The sequence below is a fragment of the Coffea eugenioides genome, chromosome 2 (assembly GCF_003713205.1).
Source record: "Coffea eugenioides isolate CCC68of chromosome 2, Ceug_1.0, whole genome shotgun sequence".
Taxonomy (NCBI): Eukaryota; Viridiplantae; Streptophyta; class Magnoliopsida; order Gentianales; family Rubiaceae; genus Coffea; species Coffea eugenioides.
The window spans coordinates 5,913,954-5,926,201 of record NC_040036.1 but is presented as its reverse complement, the minus strand read 5'-3'; the positions used below and the strand labels follow the sequence as shown (position 1 = coordinate 5,926,201).

General features: G+C 39.5%; 2 protein-coding genes across 2 annotated transcripts; one reads left to right on the top strand and one right to left on the bottom strand.

Annotated features, from left to right (window-relative positions):
* Positions 1-1,317: 1,317 nt before the first annotated feature.
* On the bottom strand, positions 1,318-4,131 carry LOC113761184 (laccase-5-like). Its single transcript, XM_027304053.1, has 6 exons — positions 3,967-4,131; positions 3,720-3,871; positions 3,286-3,530; positions 2,948-3,076; positions 1,841-2,797; positions 1,318-1,736 (listed from the first exon to the last, which is right to left on the bottom strand). Exons 1-6 carry the CDS (start codon positions 4,066-4,068, stop codon positions 1,606-1,608), a joined length of 1,716 nt encoding a protein of 571 aa, XP_027159854.1. The 5' UTR covers positions 4,069-4,131; the 3' UTR covers positions 1,318-1,605.
* Positions 4,132-8,336: 4,205 nt separating this feature from the next.
* Positions 8,337-12,027, top strand: LOC113761185 (sorting nexin 2B-like). The gene is made up of 5 exons (XM_027304054.1): positions 8,337-9,666; positions 10,199-10,408; positions 10,484-10,744; positions 11,139-11,225; positions 11,648-12,027. Exons 1-5 carry the CDS (start codon positions 8,626-8,628, stop codon positions 11,726-11,728), a joined length of 1,680 nt encoding a protein of 559 aa, XP_027159855.1. The 5' UTR covers positions 8,337-8,625; the 3' UTR covers positions 11,729-12,027.
* The last annotated feature ends 221 nt before the right edge of the window (positions 12,028-12,248 follow it).

Below are 12,248 nucleotides of genomic sequence, written 5' to 3'. Positions count from 1 at the left end.
GCATGAGCGCCGCGTGTTGCGCCCTGTCCTACGTTGATTAAATCTTTAAGCCATAAATTAACTCATTAACTGCTGGATACGTCCGAAGATATCATCACTTGCGTCAAAAGTCAAAATAGCCACCGACCAAATTGAGTAAGTCAAAATAGGAGCAAAGGAGAGATCTTCAAGTATGTCATCATGAGTGACACTGGACTTCTTTTTTCTAGGCATACTAGTGGGCCAGTAGGGATGTTTAGTTCGAGTTTCGTTTTGCTCGAACTCGATGCTAGACAAGTTTATACGGGTTTAAACTTAACTTGAACGAGCAAAAAATTATGTAACTTAATTTGACTCGATAATATGTATTTTCTAAACTTGAATTTGATTTGATAAAACTCGAGACTAGTCTCTAGCTTTGACAAGTTTTTGGGCTCAAAATAAATCTCAAAAAAAGGCTCAAGATTTTATGATAAATTATCTAAAATCTTCATTTCCTTTTTAGTTTTTACAATATTACATTTTTGTCATTTATGAATTTTATTAAATAGACAACACTTCTGATAAATTACCTAAAACATAAACCCTTATTAGTCATTTAATAATAAAAATAAAAATATAATATAAATAATCTACCAATAATCAAATTATTCGACGAGCACTTGAGTAGCACAAATGGAGGCTCGAATTCGATTTAGTATATGCATCGAGTTACTCGAGTTCGAACCGAGCATTTGACTAACTATAATTTGTGCTCACAACTTCAATTTGAACTTACAAATTACATTATCGGAATCATTAACCGATGCACCCTGCACTTGTCATTGTCACTGCAGAAGATATAGAATTCGGTTAATTGCTGCAGAATATCTAACCACGTTTTCATTGGATATTCACCAAAACAATCCTTAAAATCCCATTGGAATAATGCAAAATGGTACAGAGACATCATATTGGCTATATCTAGAGTTTTCCCTTCATAAAATAAATGGTAATTCCATTTCACAAATTTTATAACGGAAAAATACAATGTTTGAGGTAAAGATGTATAGTGAAAAATCGAACTACTTTGACATGCTTTACATCAGTAAAAGAACAATTGCAAGAAGGAATTTGATTTGGAATAAATAATCTTTCTTAATTTTTGTTCATCCCTTTCTTTTTCAATCAAGCTGTGCTTATTCATGCCAGAGTCCCCTCTTTTTGCTATTTTATATTTTTACTGGCTGTTACTGCTTTATCTTAATTATCTAATAACAATACGAGTTTTTTTTTTGGTAAATAAAAATGCATTAAAATAAAGTCAAGTAATAACAATACGAGATGGTTCAAGGGAACTAAACTTATTCAGAAGTCAAAAATTGCCTACAATAGATTGGAAAAAACAATAGAGCTACAGCCAACAAACAAGTTGGGCTTGACTTTAATTGGGATGGTGCTCTATTTTGCAACCATGGGCACCAACTTTTCTCTGCCAAAAAGAAAAGCAAGAAAACAAGGAGCTACCCCAATATGGGGAAGCAAACATGCTGCCAACATACTTAAAATTCTTAAACTATAAAAAATGATGACCCCTGTTATCCAGGTCTTTGGGAAAACGTCTTCTTAATCAATCATCTAATAGTCTTAACAAATTGGCAGATCTGCTGGGGCTTCTTCCAATTTTTCCAATAGTCCAGCTCCATCTTCCACAATGAATGACATGGCCAAACCCCATGTGATGTGAACGTCCAAGTGACAATGCAGAAGCCAAACACCTAGTGATTAATTAGATGATAAGAAAAGAAGATAAATGTTAGATACAGTTGATGTATATTGCAAAAGGATGAAACTGTTGCTTCTTTCATCTGTTATGCTGTACCTGGATTATCGGCAACAAATCTGATAACTGACCATCCTTGGACGGGTACACTTGCTGTGTTTCTTAGAGGAGGGTCGACGAGGTTGAATTTGGCCGTATCAGTTTTCGGGTTGAAATTGCCAAAGCCCTCTGCGATTATGTAAAAGTCATATCCGTGAAGATGAATCGGGTGGTTTTCGGCGGTGAAAATGCTTGTTCCCTGTAATACTATCTGCACTCTAGCTCCGTATTTCAACTTGTACACCTTAGTTGCTCGCACAGGTTGCCAGAGTGACCGGCTCACATTACCAGTGTAATCAAATTGTACAGGCGGAGCAGCTGGAAAGTCTGTCGTGAAAACTCCAGGAATTCCTTGCTGGTGTGATTGCAGTAAGGAAAAGCTGGACGGGAGAACAAAAGACACATTGTTCATGCTGGCCGTAAAACGAGTACCATTCGGTCCCTGACAATTTTGGGAGCTGGCACCAGGGGGACAGTTTAGGAGTCCTAATCCAACGGCGAAGAAGAGACTTTCGTCAATATCAGTGGGCACCGGAACCTTTCTTGGGCTTCTGAAGCTTTTGCTGAAGGCAGTGGCAGTGGCCGTGTCGTTGAATGCGGGTAGAGATGGTAGAATTGGTTTGATTGAGACACCCTTGGCAGGGCATGGAGCAGTCTTGTACTCGAGGATGGCTGTGGTGGTAGTATTGTCAAATGGTGCGCCTTGAGCACTGGCGTATGCCCGTGCTGCTATGTAGTACCGGGCTGGTGGCTGGTCGGTGGTGATCAGGACATCAGTAGTCTGGCCTGGTCCCAACATGAGAACCGAGGTGGTAAAGGGTTTAACATAGGAGGCATCTGCCCCGACAACTGTGAGCTTGTGGTTGGCTATGGTTAAGAAAAGTTGTTGGTTGAGTGCAGAGTTGACGACTCGGATGAGGTTGGTCTCACCTGAGTCCACTGGAACTATAGTGGTACCTGCACCTCAACGAAATACGCAGAAAAATATCATTATCTTGGTGAAATCAACAAGACACAAACGATTATTGTAGACAGGTCGTATGGTGGCGAGCAGACAATGCTCGAACACAAACAAATATGAGTAGGGTAGGGCTATAAAAAACGAACCATTGCTGGAGCACTTTAAAAGATCACCAGGTTGCCCGTTAATAGTAAATGCGTCGGACACATTTGGAGTTGCTCCAGTTCTGGTGGCTTCCCTCACAACGTCCATTGGATTAGCATCCCACCATTCACCTGATCATCATCGTGAAATCATTGTCAGAACACTATCCGATATATATTTAAAAAAAAAAAAGAAAGAATAAACAAGGAAACATGGCAACAAAATAGGGTACAAAGAGGGAGAACGAGAACCATCCCCTCATGTACTATTTCAATACATGCAGTGATGGTAAACGATTTGTTTCTGTCCACTGAATTCGAAATGTAATCTGAGTCATTACCAAGAAGAAGAAGTGATTCGCGCTTTGGCTTTGGGAATGGGTATGAATCTCCTTCTTTGGGGCGAATTATTAGACCACCGTAGACGGTGGCTCTGAGCCAGGAGCTATGGGCATGCCACCAAAGGGTCCCTTCTTGTCCTTGAATGGTGAATCGGTACGTGTAACTCCCTCCGGGTCTAATTGGGCATTGGGTCACGAACTCCGGTCCATCTGACCAGGCTGTCCTCATCTGCCGGATGCCATGCCTGTCCACAATTGAATTACCACTCCATAATGAACCCATTCCATACAAATATTATGGCATATGCATGCACATTTTTATCTGGCACCAAAACTCATTTGCATGCAGAGTTTCTTTCCGATACTTTGTGCTCATATTCATACAAAATATATATATACAAAAAAGGGTCAGTACTAATGCAAAGCATGCATACCAGTGGATTGTAACGTTGTATTGAGCTTTGTTGATAACTTTGATTTCCAAAGAATCTCCGTTATTCACTTCTAAGGTTGGTCCGGGGTATTGACCATTAACAGTAATAGTGCTGTGAGTATTGCACAGCCTCTTCACTGGTGTTGCTTGGATCTGTTTCAGAAAAAAAATGAATTTAGTACGTGCATGAAAATTATTGCAAGGGATGAAAAGAAAGAGGGCCGAAATTGAGGCTTCTGATCACGCACAACAAATTGGTGAGAGTGAACTACAGCATTTCCCAGAGATACTGCATTTGCAAAGAGAAGCAAGAGGCCGAAGAGCAAGAAAATGCTGGACTTCTTCTCCATGCTATTGAACGCTTCCGATATCTTTACGTACGTGCTTAATTCTGCTAGGGTAGCTCTTTTGGTTCTTCCACAATGGAAAGAGTGGTAATGTTTGCTTGTGAAAGAGGTGGAGAGACGATTGATTTTATAGGGGCAGAACAAGAGAGAAAGGGTTGTTTTAAGTTTGGCAGATTAGGTTGTTTAAGGTCAAATTCCAGAGCAAAACTTAGTTCAACCCTGTAGAGTTGTTGCACCCACTGACCTATCAAACGGAAGGATTTCATTAATTCTTTCTTCACAAGTCTTCTCATTCTCACCAGGTCCAATTTCTCAAAATCTTAGCAACAAAAAAAAAAAAAAAAAAAAAAAAAACCGAGAAGGTTTAGAACAGTATCCGCGTCTACTTCTAGAAAAAGGAGTTTTTGTTCATATCTCCGCGTATTGTGTTTGCTTACATATACGAGGCATTTTTTTAACTTATTTAACTTTTTGACAGCAAGGAGGGTTCCTATTTCTAAGTGTCATATTCAGAATTCGATTTCTAACTTGACGGCAGAAAAAACTCTGTTACTGTCTCCTAATCATTGCGTCAACTCAGTGATTACTTTCTTAGGCATCTTAAAGACGCGTGTATTTGCATATGACCCAGTGGCCGTTAGCTGCTGCTGCTTACTTCTAACATATATTTCGAGTTAGGCAGGAAGAAAATCAAATATTTATGCACCTCTCGGATAATCTTTATTTTAGTCTTTTTTTTTCATGATGCAAGGTGTTCAATGTTATAACGTTGATAAAATGGTTGGGAGTGATGAGAAACCAACCATCCTGAGTGAGTTAAATTCAAAGAAATTAAAAAGTGACAAAATGGACCGTCTAATGTTCTAATAATATGGCTTAGCGTATCAACTGAATAATTAATAATGTAACCTGGCTGGCGTTTGTATTTTCTTCCAATATATGTTTGCAATTACAAAAGTGTAAGGTTTGTGTAAGATGTAATCATTTGAATACATCATCTCCTGTCCGGTTATCTGACTCCTTTTTTTTAAAAAAAAATATTTTGGTTAAAAAAAATTGGTAGGTTTCATTACGACTACTATCACGAGTCAGGATACATTATTGTCTGAGATCATAGGTCACCACCACGAGACTATAAGTCGCTAAAAAGGGTTCTTATGGATTTCTCTGTAACACATGATCCCTCAATTTGAACACACGAACTGTTGTGAAAAAAAATGTAATATGTTCTTATCAAATGAGTCAACTTATGTTGGCAACGTAACTGGATAGGAGATGAAGTGTTCAAATGATTACAAAACCTTGTTTGGAATGCAGCCTTTTAAAAAAAATTTATATTTTTCGTAAATGTATTTTTACTTCACATATATCAAATTATTATAATACATTTTTTTACAAAAAAAAAATTAAAAAAACAACAATACAAACGGGACTGATTGCAAACATACCCTCATTTAAGCAATATATATATTTTTTAAGCTAAACATGTTATTCGGGCTTAAAAAGTTTCCATCTGATTCTTTTTGAAGACATGTTTAACCAGATGAATTAGACACTTGTGTGGCATGTGATAAATTTTTTTTTTTTTTTTGTCAGCAACGATACTATTGTATAACCTATTCTATCATAACCTTAGGCTCCCCTCCCCTTATCTTGTGTGGCATGTGATAAAGGGGGATCAAATTTTCTCCTAATTTAGGGCGAACCCGGACAAAGACACAGCAGATATTGACCAAGTCACATCATCAAGCGGATGGAAAAAGTCGCATTCATTAGGTCCCAATTACCATTAATAAAACTGATCTGCCGGGGATCTGATGGACTCTAACAAAATTCCGTTAGAGAAACCCCCAATGAGAAGTTAGTATCCTATTCATTCATTGTGTCCAATTTAGGTAGGCCGGCCATGACGGCTCAACAATACACTTCCTGATGGCCTTTTCCTGAAAGTTAATTAATTCGACTTGTTTACTCAACATATAAAGATTAGGAGTAACATTTTAAATTATACTGCCTTGATTTCCAAGACTATCATCAACCTACGCTATGTTTCATCATGAATACACATATTTGGCTATCATCACATCTAATGAATGAAATTTCCACTGGCCTTCTTCCCGGAAACGTGAGCCATCATCATCATTAGAAGCTTTGACGAAACGATTTGTCTTTGGCATCGTTGATTTATGATTATTTTTAAGTTTTTTTTTTTTTTTTGTTAATTTTAAGGGCACGAGACTATTGATTAATAATGGAGCAATGAAAAGGAGGGACGGATGTTTAAGAGAAATAACAACCGTTAGTCTCTTTGAATTCAAGCAATTTTTTCCGGAGCAGTACTTGAACCGAAGCATTATTTAATTAGCCTAGTGGACGCAAATATTAGCCGATTAGATGGACTTTGCTTGAATCAAATCAACTTTGACTTTAAAGAAGGTGCATCATAGTGGAAAACGAAAAATTGATTGAAGAGCTAATCTATAGTTGCCCCGTCAAACCTGTCATCTTCCTCCTCCATTTTATGCCAAGTTATGCCTTATTGTCTCAATTTCTCAAGTAGTTAGTTATAGGTGGGTGTGAAGTTTAGGTACTTAAGTTAGCCTCGTATCAATTCATTACTGTGTTGTTGTAACGAGAAAAGCGTGATTATCACAACCATTTGTGCAAGTATTTCTTCTACATCTCAGTCCAAAATTTTAAGGACGGTCTGTCTGGGGTACCCATTAAGATGCATTCCACGTGTCAGATTTTTAGAAATATAAGAATAATTAGAAAAAACGTATAAATGCAAGGGAATTAATTAGGAAAAGTGTATAAATGCAAGAGAAAGTAACAGCGGTTATAGTGTATAAATGCGTTTTGTTGTCACCACATAATGAATTACCAAAGGTAGAGTAATAACAAACAATAAATGAGCTGCTAGTACATGTTGCTGAAGCAGTGGTAATGAAAGTTGAAGAACGGATTCCCAATGGCTAAGTCCATGATTACCGAGTCAATTCTTAGCAGATGGGGCCGCTCACATCCATCTTCACCCATTAAATCCATCACCATCTCCATCTTGATAGCTTGTACTCTACTTGGTGGTCCCTTATCAAAGCATTTGAGCAGTTTACATGCGGATTATTAGCTACCAATGGGTTTCCCAATCACACATCTTCCCCGAGTACTGCTCCGGTGTTGGATTGCTGCTAATTATAGTTTGGCCTCATGAACTGCCCGACCGAGTCAGGGGCATTTTTTTGTTTGTAAAATTATAGGCTATGAGGTCCATAATATTACATAAACCCTAAAAGCAAAGGAGGCTTGACGAGAGCCTCTCTAATTGCTGGAAACTTCAAGGAGGCTAAGAGGCTAAGACCCAGAACCTTGTAAACAACTAAGAGGCTAAGACCTTTCCGTATGGGGGTTGAATATATTAGACCCAGAACCATCACTGGTCCATTGGGCTATTAAAATACCGGGACCACTTTCACGTATATATCTCACGTTGAGAATTACTAGAACAACTTGCGTAATTTTGGGCCTAAGAGACTCCATAGATCCATTCAACTTTTTTTTTTTAATTATTATTTAAAGCACGCCCGAAACAAATAGTAGTATCTAAAACCTTCCTCATGCATTTAACCCATCTATTTGATTGACATAGGGCAAGTAGGCATGGTCTACTAACTTGTCCTCCTCCTTTAATTGTTTTTCCCTCAATGAAGAAAAAAAAAAATACAGGAACTGGGCGTTTGTTCCAATAGTGAATGAATCGACCGATTTTTTTTTTGTCGGGGATATTTATAGATCCTCACCTTAATTAACTTTCTAATGGTACAAAACTGCTGATGTTCCAGAAAATTTTCATCAAAAGTCGAGTTATGTACAAGAATAAAAGTCGGTGCATCAATGTCCCAAAATTGAGACGGTAACTCCTCCTGGTTCCTCTCCCAAATTTCTTTCAGCCCTTTAGTTTACTCCCATCCTATTTGGATTATTAAAGCCTTGTTTGGATTGCCGGTTTCAGTCGAAAAATTACGTTGTTTTTCGTGATCACATTTCCCTATTACCTTTTTCTCTCACATACATCAAATCGTTACAGTAATTTTCCCATGAAAAATCACAGAAAATGCAATCCAAACACACCTTAATTTCACTTTCTGTTCTGTTCTTCCCAGCATCGTCAGGGGGTTTGATGGATTCTGGACTTTTTTAAGAGCTGCAGAAAAAGCAAACCGTGCAAGTTCCAAAAAAGAAGAAGTCTATCTCGTGATTATCAAAAAAAAGAAAAAAGTCCTTATCTCGTGAGTACAAATGATAAACCGCACACGTGGCAATCACGTGGCGACCCATCATATCCATCCTCTCTCTCACTAGACTTGCCGTGGAATCTCCGAAACGGCGACCGACAACCACCTCCCTCCCCCTCAACACCTGATTCTCCTCCACCTTCCGCCGTTTTCTCATCTTACCTGTCCCTAAAATCACCACCTTCACTACCCTCCCTACATTTTGTAGTGTTTAGTGTTTTCGTGCATTAATTTAGGATCCGTAAATCGATATTATTTGCAAAAAATGATGGGCTATGAGAGCCACCAGGGCTTGGAACAGGCCCATCTCTACGCATCCAAAGAAGAAATGGAGTCCTTGGTCCTCAACGACGACGCCGCCGCCGCCGTTCCACCCCATCCGCTCTCCTCATCTCCTCCCTTGGCCCAAATCCCCACCAACCATGACTCTGACACTGATCCACTACGCTCTTCTCCATCCCCCCTCCTGCACCCTCAGAGCCAAACTCAAAACCCTGACCCTCACTCCTTCATTCTCGAACCTCCGTCTTACGCCGACGCCGTCTTCCGATCCTTCGACGCCTCCTCCGAGATCAACGGCCATGACCTCTCCACCTCCTCCCCCTCCCCCTCCTCTTCCTCATACTCCTCCTCAGATTTTCTTAAAATATCCGTCTCCGATCCTCAGAAGGAGCAGGACCTCGCCACTTCACTTGTCCCCGGCGGTACCTCTTATTTTACTTACTTAATTATCACGCGCACCAACATACCGGAGTTCAACGGTACTGAATTTAGCGTCCGGAGGAGGTTCCGAGATGTGGTTACGCTCTCGGACCGGTTGTCAGAGGCTTACCGAGGGTTTATTATTCCGATTAGGCCGGATAAGAGCGTGGTGGAGAGTCAGGTGATGCAGACGCAGGATTTTGTGGAGCAGAGGAGAGCGGCATTGGAAAAGTATTTGAGGAGGTTGGCCAAGCATCCGGCCATTCGGAGGAGTGAAGAGTTGAGGTTGTTTCTGGAGTCACAAGGAAAGCTGCCGCTGATGAAACCTACGGATGTTGCGTCGAGGATGTTGGATGGGGCGGTGAAGCTGCCCAAGCAGTTGTTTGGCGGGGAGGTTGTTGCGGGAGTGGTGGATGTGAATGAGGTGGCCCAGCCTGCAAAAGGTGGGAAGGATTTGCTGAGGCTTTTTAAGGAATTGAAGCAAAGCGTTACTAATGATTGGGGTGCAACGAAGCCAGCTTTGGTAGAGGAGGACAAGGAATTTATGGAGAGGAAAGATAAGTTGCAGGAATTGGAACAGCAGCTCAGCAATGTCTCTCAGCAGGTTCGATTTCTTGCCTACTATTTTGTGGCATTCCTTGATTTAATCGAATTTATAGTTTGCAATTATTGTGCTTGTGTCTCTTTATATGTCGTATTGCTTTCTTGAGTGGTGCGTCCTTTACTAACAAGTTGTGAACGTGTATCCTAATATCTAGAAAATGATCCTGGGAAATTTTGACTTGATACTGGCTCACATATTACTGCGATTCTTCATTACCTTTTAGCACTTACAATTACATGTAGTTTGCACTGAAATATACCATTTCCAATCATTATTAGCTTTCAGGGTATTAAGATCAGTAATATTGCTAAAACTCAGTTGAAACTGAGGTTTGCTTAGAGAATGTGGGGATGGGTTCGATGCACTTGACTTGCCTAGACTCATTTCTTTATTGAACGATACCATATTCTTGTTTCTAGTTTAGAGCACATAAGTATTCAATTTTCCTTGTTGCAATTTCTATTGGAAAATTCTGACAGGTAATGGAGTTGCTTGATTTTAGAAAATTGTTAATTTTTTTTGGTTATTTTAGGCTGAAGAGCTTGTGAAAGCTCAGCAAGACATTGGAGAAACAGTTGGGCAATTGGGCCTGGCTCTAGTCAAGTTAACTAAGTTTGAGACCGAGGAAGCTGTTTACGATTCCCAAAGAGTGCGAGCAGCTGACATGAAGAATGTTGCAACTGCTGCTGTCAAAGCTAGCAGACTATATCGGGAATTGAATTCACAGACTGTCAAGCATTTGGTAAATCACTGGTTTATATTTCTTGACTTTCATGACCTAGAATTCATATTTTCACATGGCTCATGCACTTACCAGGATAAGCTGCATGAATACCTCGGAGTGATGTTAGCTGTCAACAATGCATTTTCAGACCGATCAAATGCTCTATTGACTGTTCAGACCCTTGTATCTGAGTTGTCATCATTAAATTCAAGAATTGAAAAGCTTGAAGTTGCTTCATCTAAGATATTTGGTGGAGACAGGGCTAGAATCCGGAAAATAGAAGAGTTAAGGGAAACTGTAAGGGCTACGGAGGATGCCAAAACTTGTGCTATTGCAGAATATAAACGAATAAAGGTAGGATCATTTCGTTTTAATGAACAACTGCTTGAAGAACATGTAAATCTGTCTTTAGCATATACTTTTGTTTATTCACTTGTTTGTCCTGATAGGTCTTTTTCTGCTGTCCAACTTCTTAAGTAGCTCACATAACTTGGTGTCTTTTGATACGACTAGACACTTCAAATATCCAACTAGCCTGGCAAACTTGTAAAATAAATTGTCTACAATTCTTTGCTTAAACAACATGTTAATGGTTCTTAATATCTGAGAAGACTTTGAAATGGTGAAGGGGGAGGATTTGGTGAACTTTATGAAACTCGGATGCAAAATATAGAAGCTTATTTCTTACAGTTAAACGTGCTGGTTAATAGTATGGAATCAAGTGTGGTATATGGTGTGATCTATGCAGGAAAACAATAGAAATGAGCTTGACAGATTAGACAGGGAGAGGCGTGAAGACTTCTTGAGCATGTTGAAAGGATTTATTGTTAATCAGGTAAGTATTGTTTTTCTCTGCTTGTGTCAATTCTTCCCTGTCGTTTGTTTTGGTGGAGAGAGGAAGATTGTCTATATGACCTTGGAAGATTAGTTTGGTCTCAATAGCTGAACTTGGCCTGTATCAGTGTTTCAATCTTTTCTTCTTAAATTCAAATTGATAAAAAATACATCTGATAAGTTTTGGCCTAATTTTTGGCAAGTGGATATCTGTGCTAATTTTGTTCCTTCAGTTTCTTACTTTCTCATCTAGTGGCACCGTTTTCCTCCTCCAGTTTCATCTATATCTGGAGATACCAAATAAAACTACTTGTGGATTTACGTACCTCTATTGTGATGTTTCAAGGATCTTTACTTGTCTGGCTGCCATTTTCTGATTACCGTTCCTAATTTCTGGGCAAGTAACACGTTTAATTTTAGCAGGCAGGATATGCTGAGAAAATGGCCAGTGTATGGGAGACGGTTGCAGAAGAAACAAGCGGATATGTGAAACGCACTAGCTGAAGAGCTGGCTGTAAATATTTCCTTTTCTAACTTCCTTTGTACTTCAGTCATGTACACTAGTTAATGGAGTCACTTATTCATCGCATGGTGGAAGCTATATACTTATATCAGCTTTTCATTGTTACATGTAAAATCGGTGGAAGTGTGCTTAAGAGATTCAGTTTTGCTGTCTTGTACACCAAACTGGTTGTCACAAGAAGTGACGAAACAAATTTTGTTTTTGGCTGGTGCTACTTTGTGTTTGAGAGGAAGGTTGTATGCACTCTGTAGTGGTTCTCCTAAGATATTTGTTTTCTACTTCTTTGGTGCGTGTTTGAATTTTTAGTGCTTCATAGGTGCGATGGTACGGTTACGGTTACCGCGTACGGGCACACAGAAAAGCCCAACAGGACCAATTCAGAAAAAAGAAAAGCCAAGAAAAAGGTTGGGAATTGAAAGACCGAAAAGGGCAAGGCTGGCTGACGCCGGCACGCATCAGTTCCCATGCATAATGGTCGTAGCCCTGTTTAGGATGGAAATA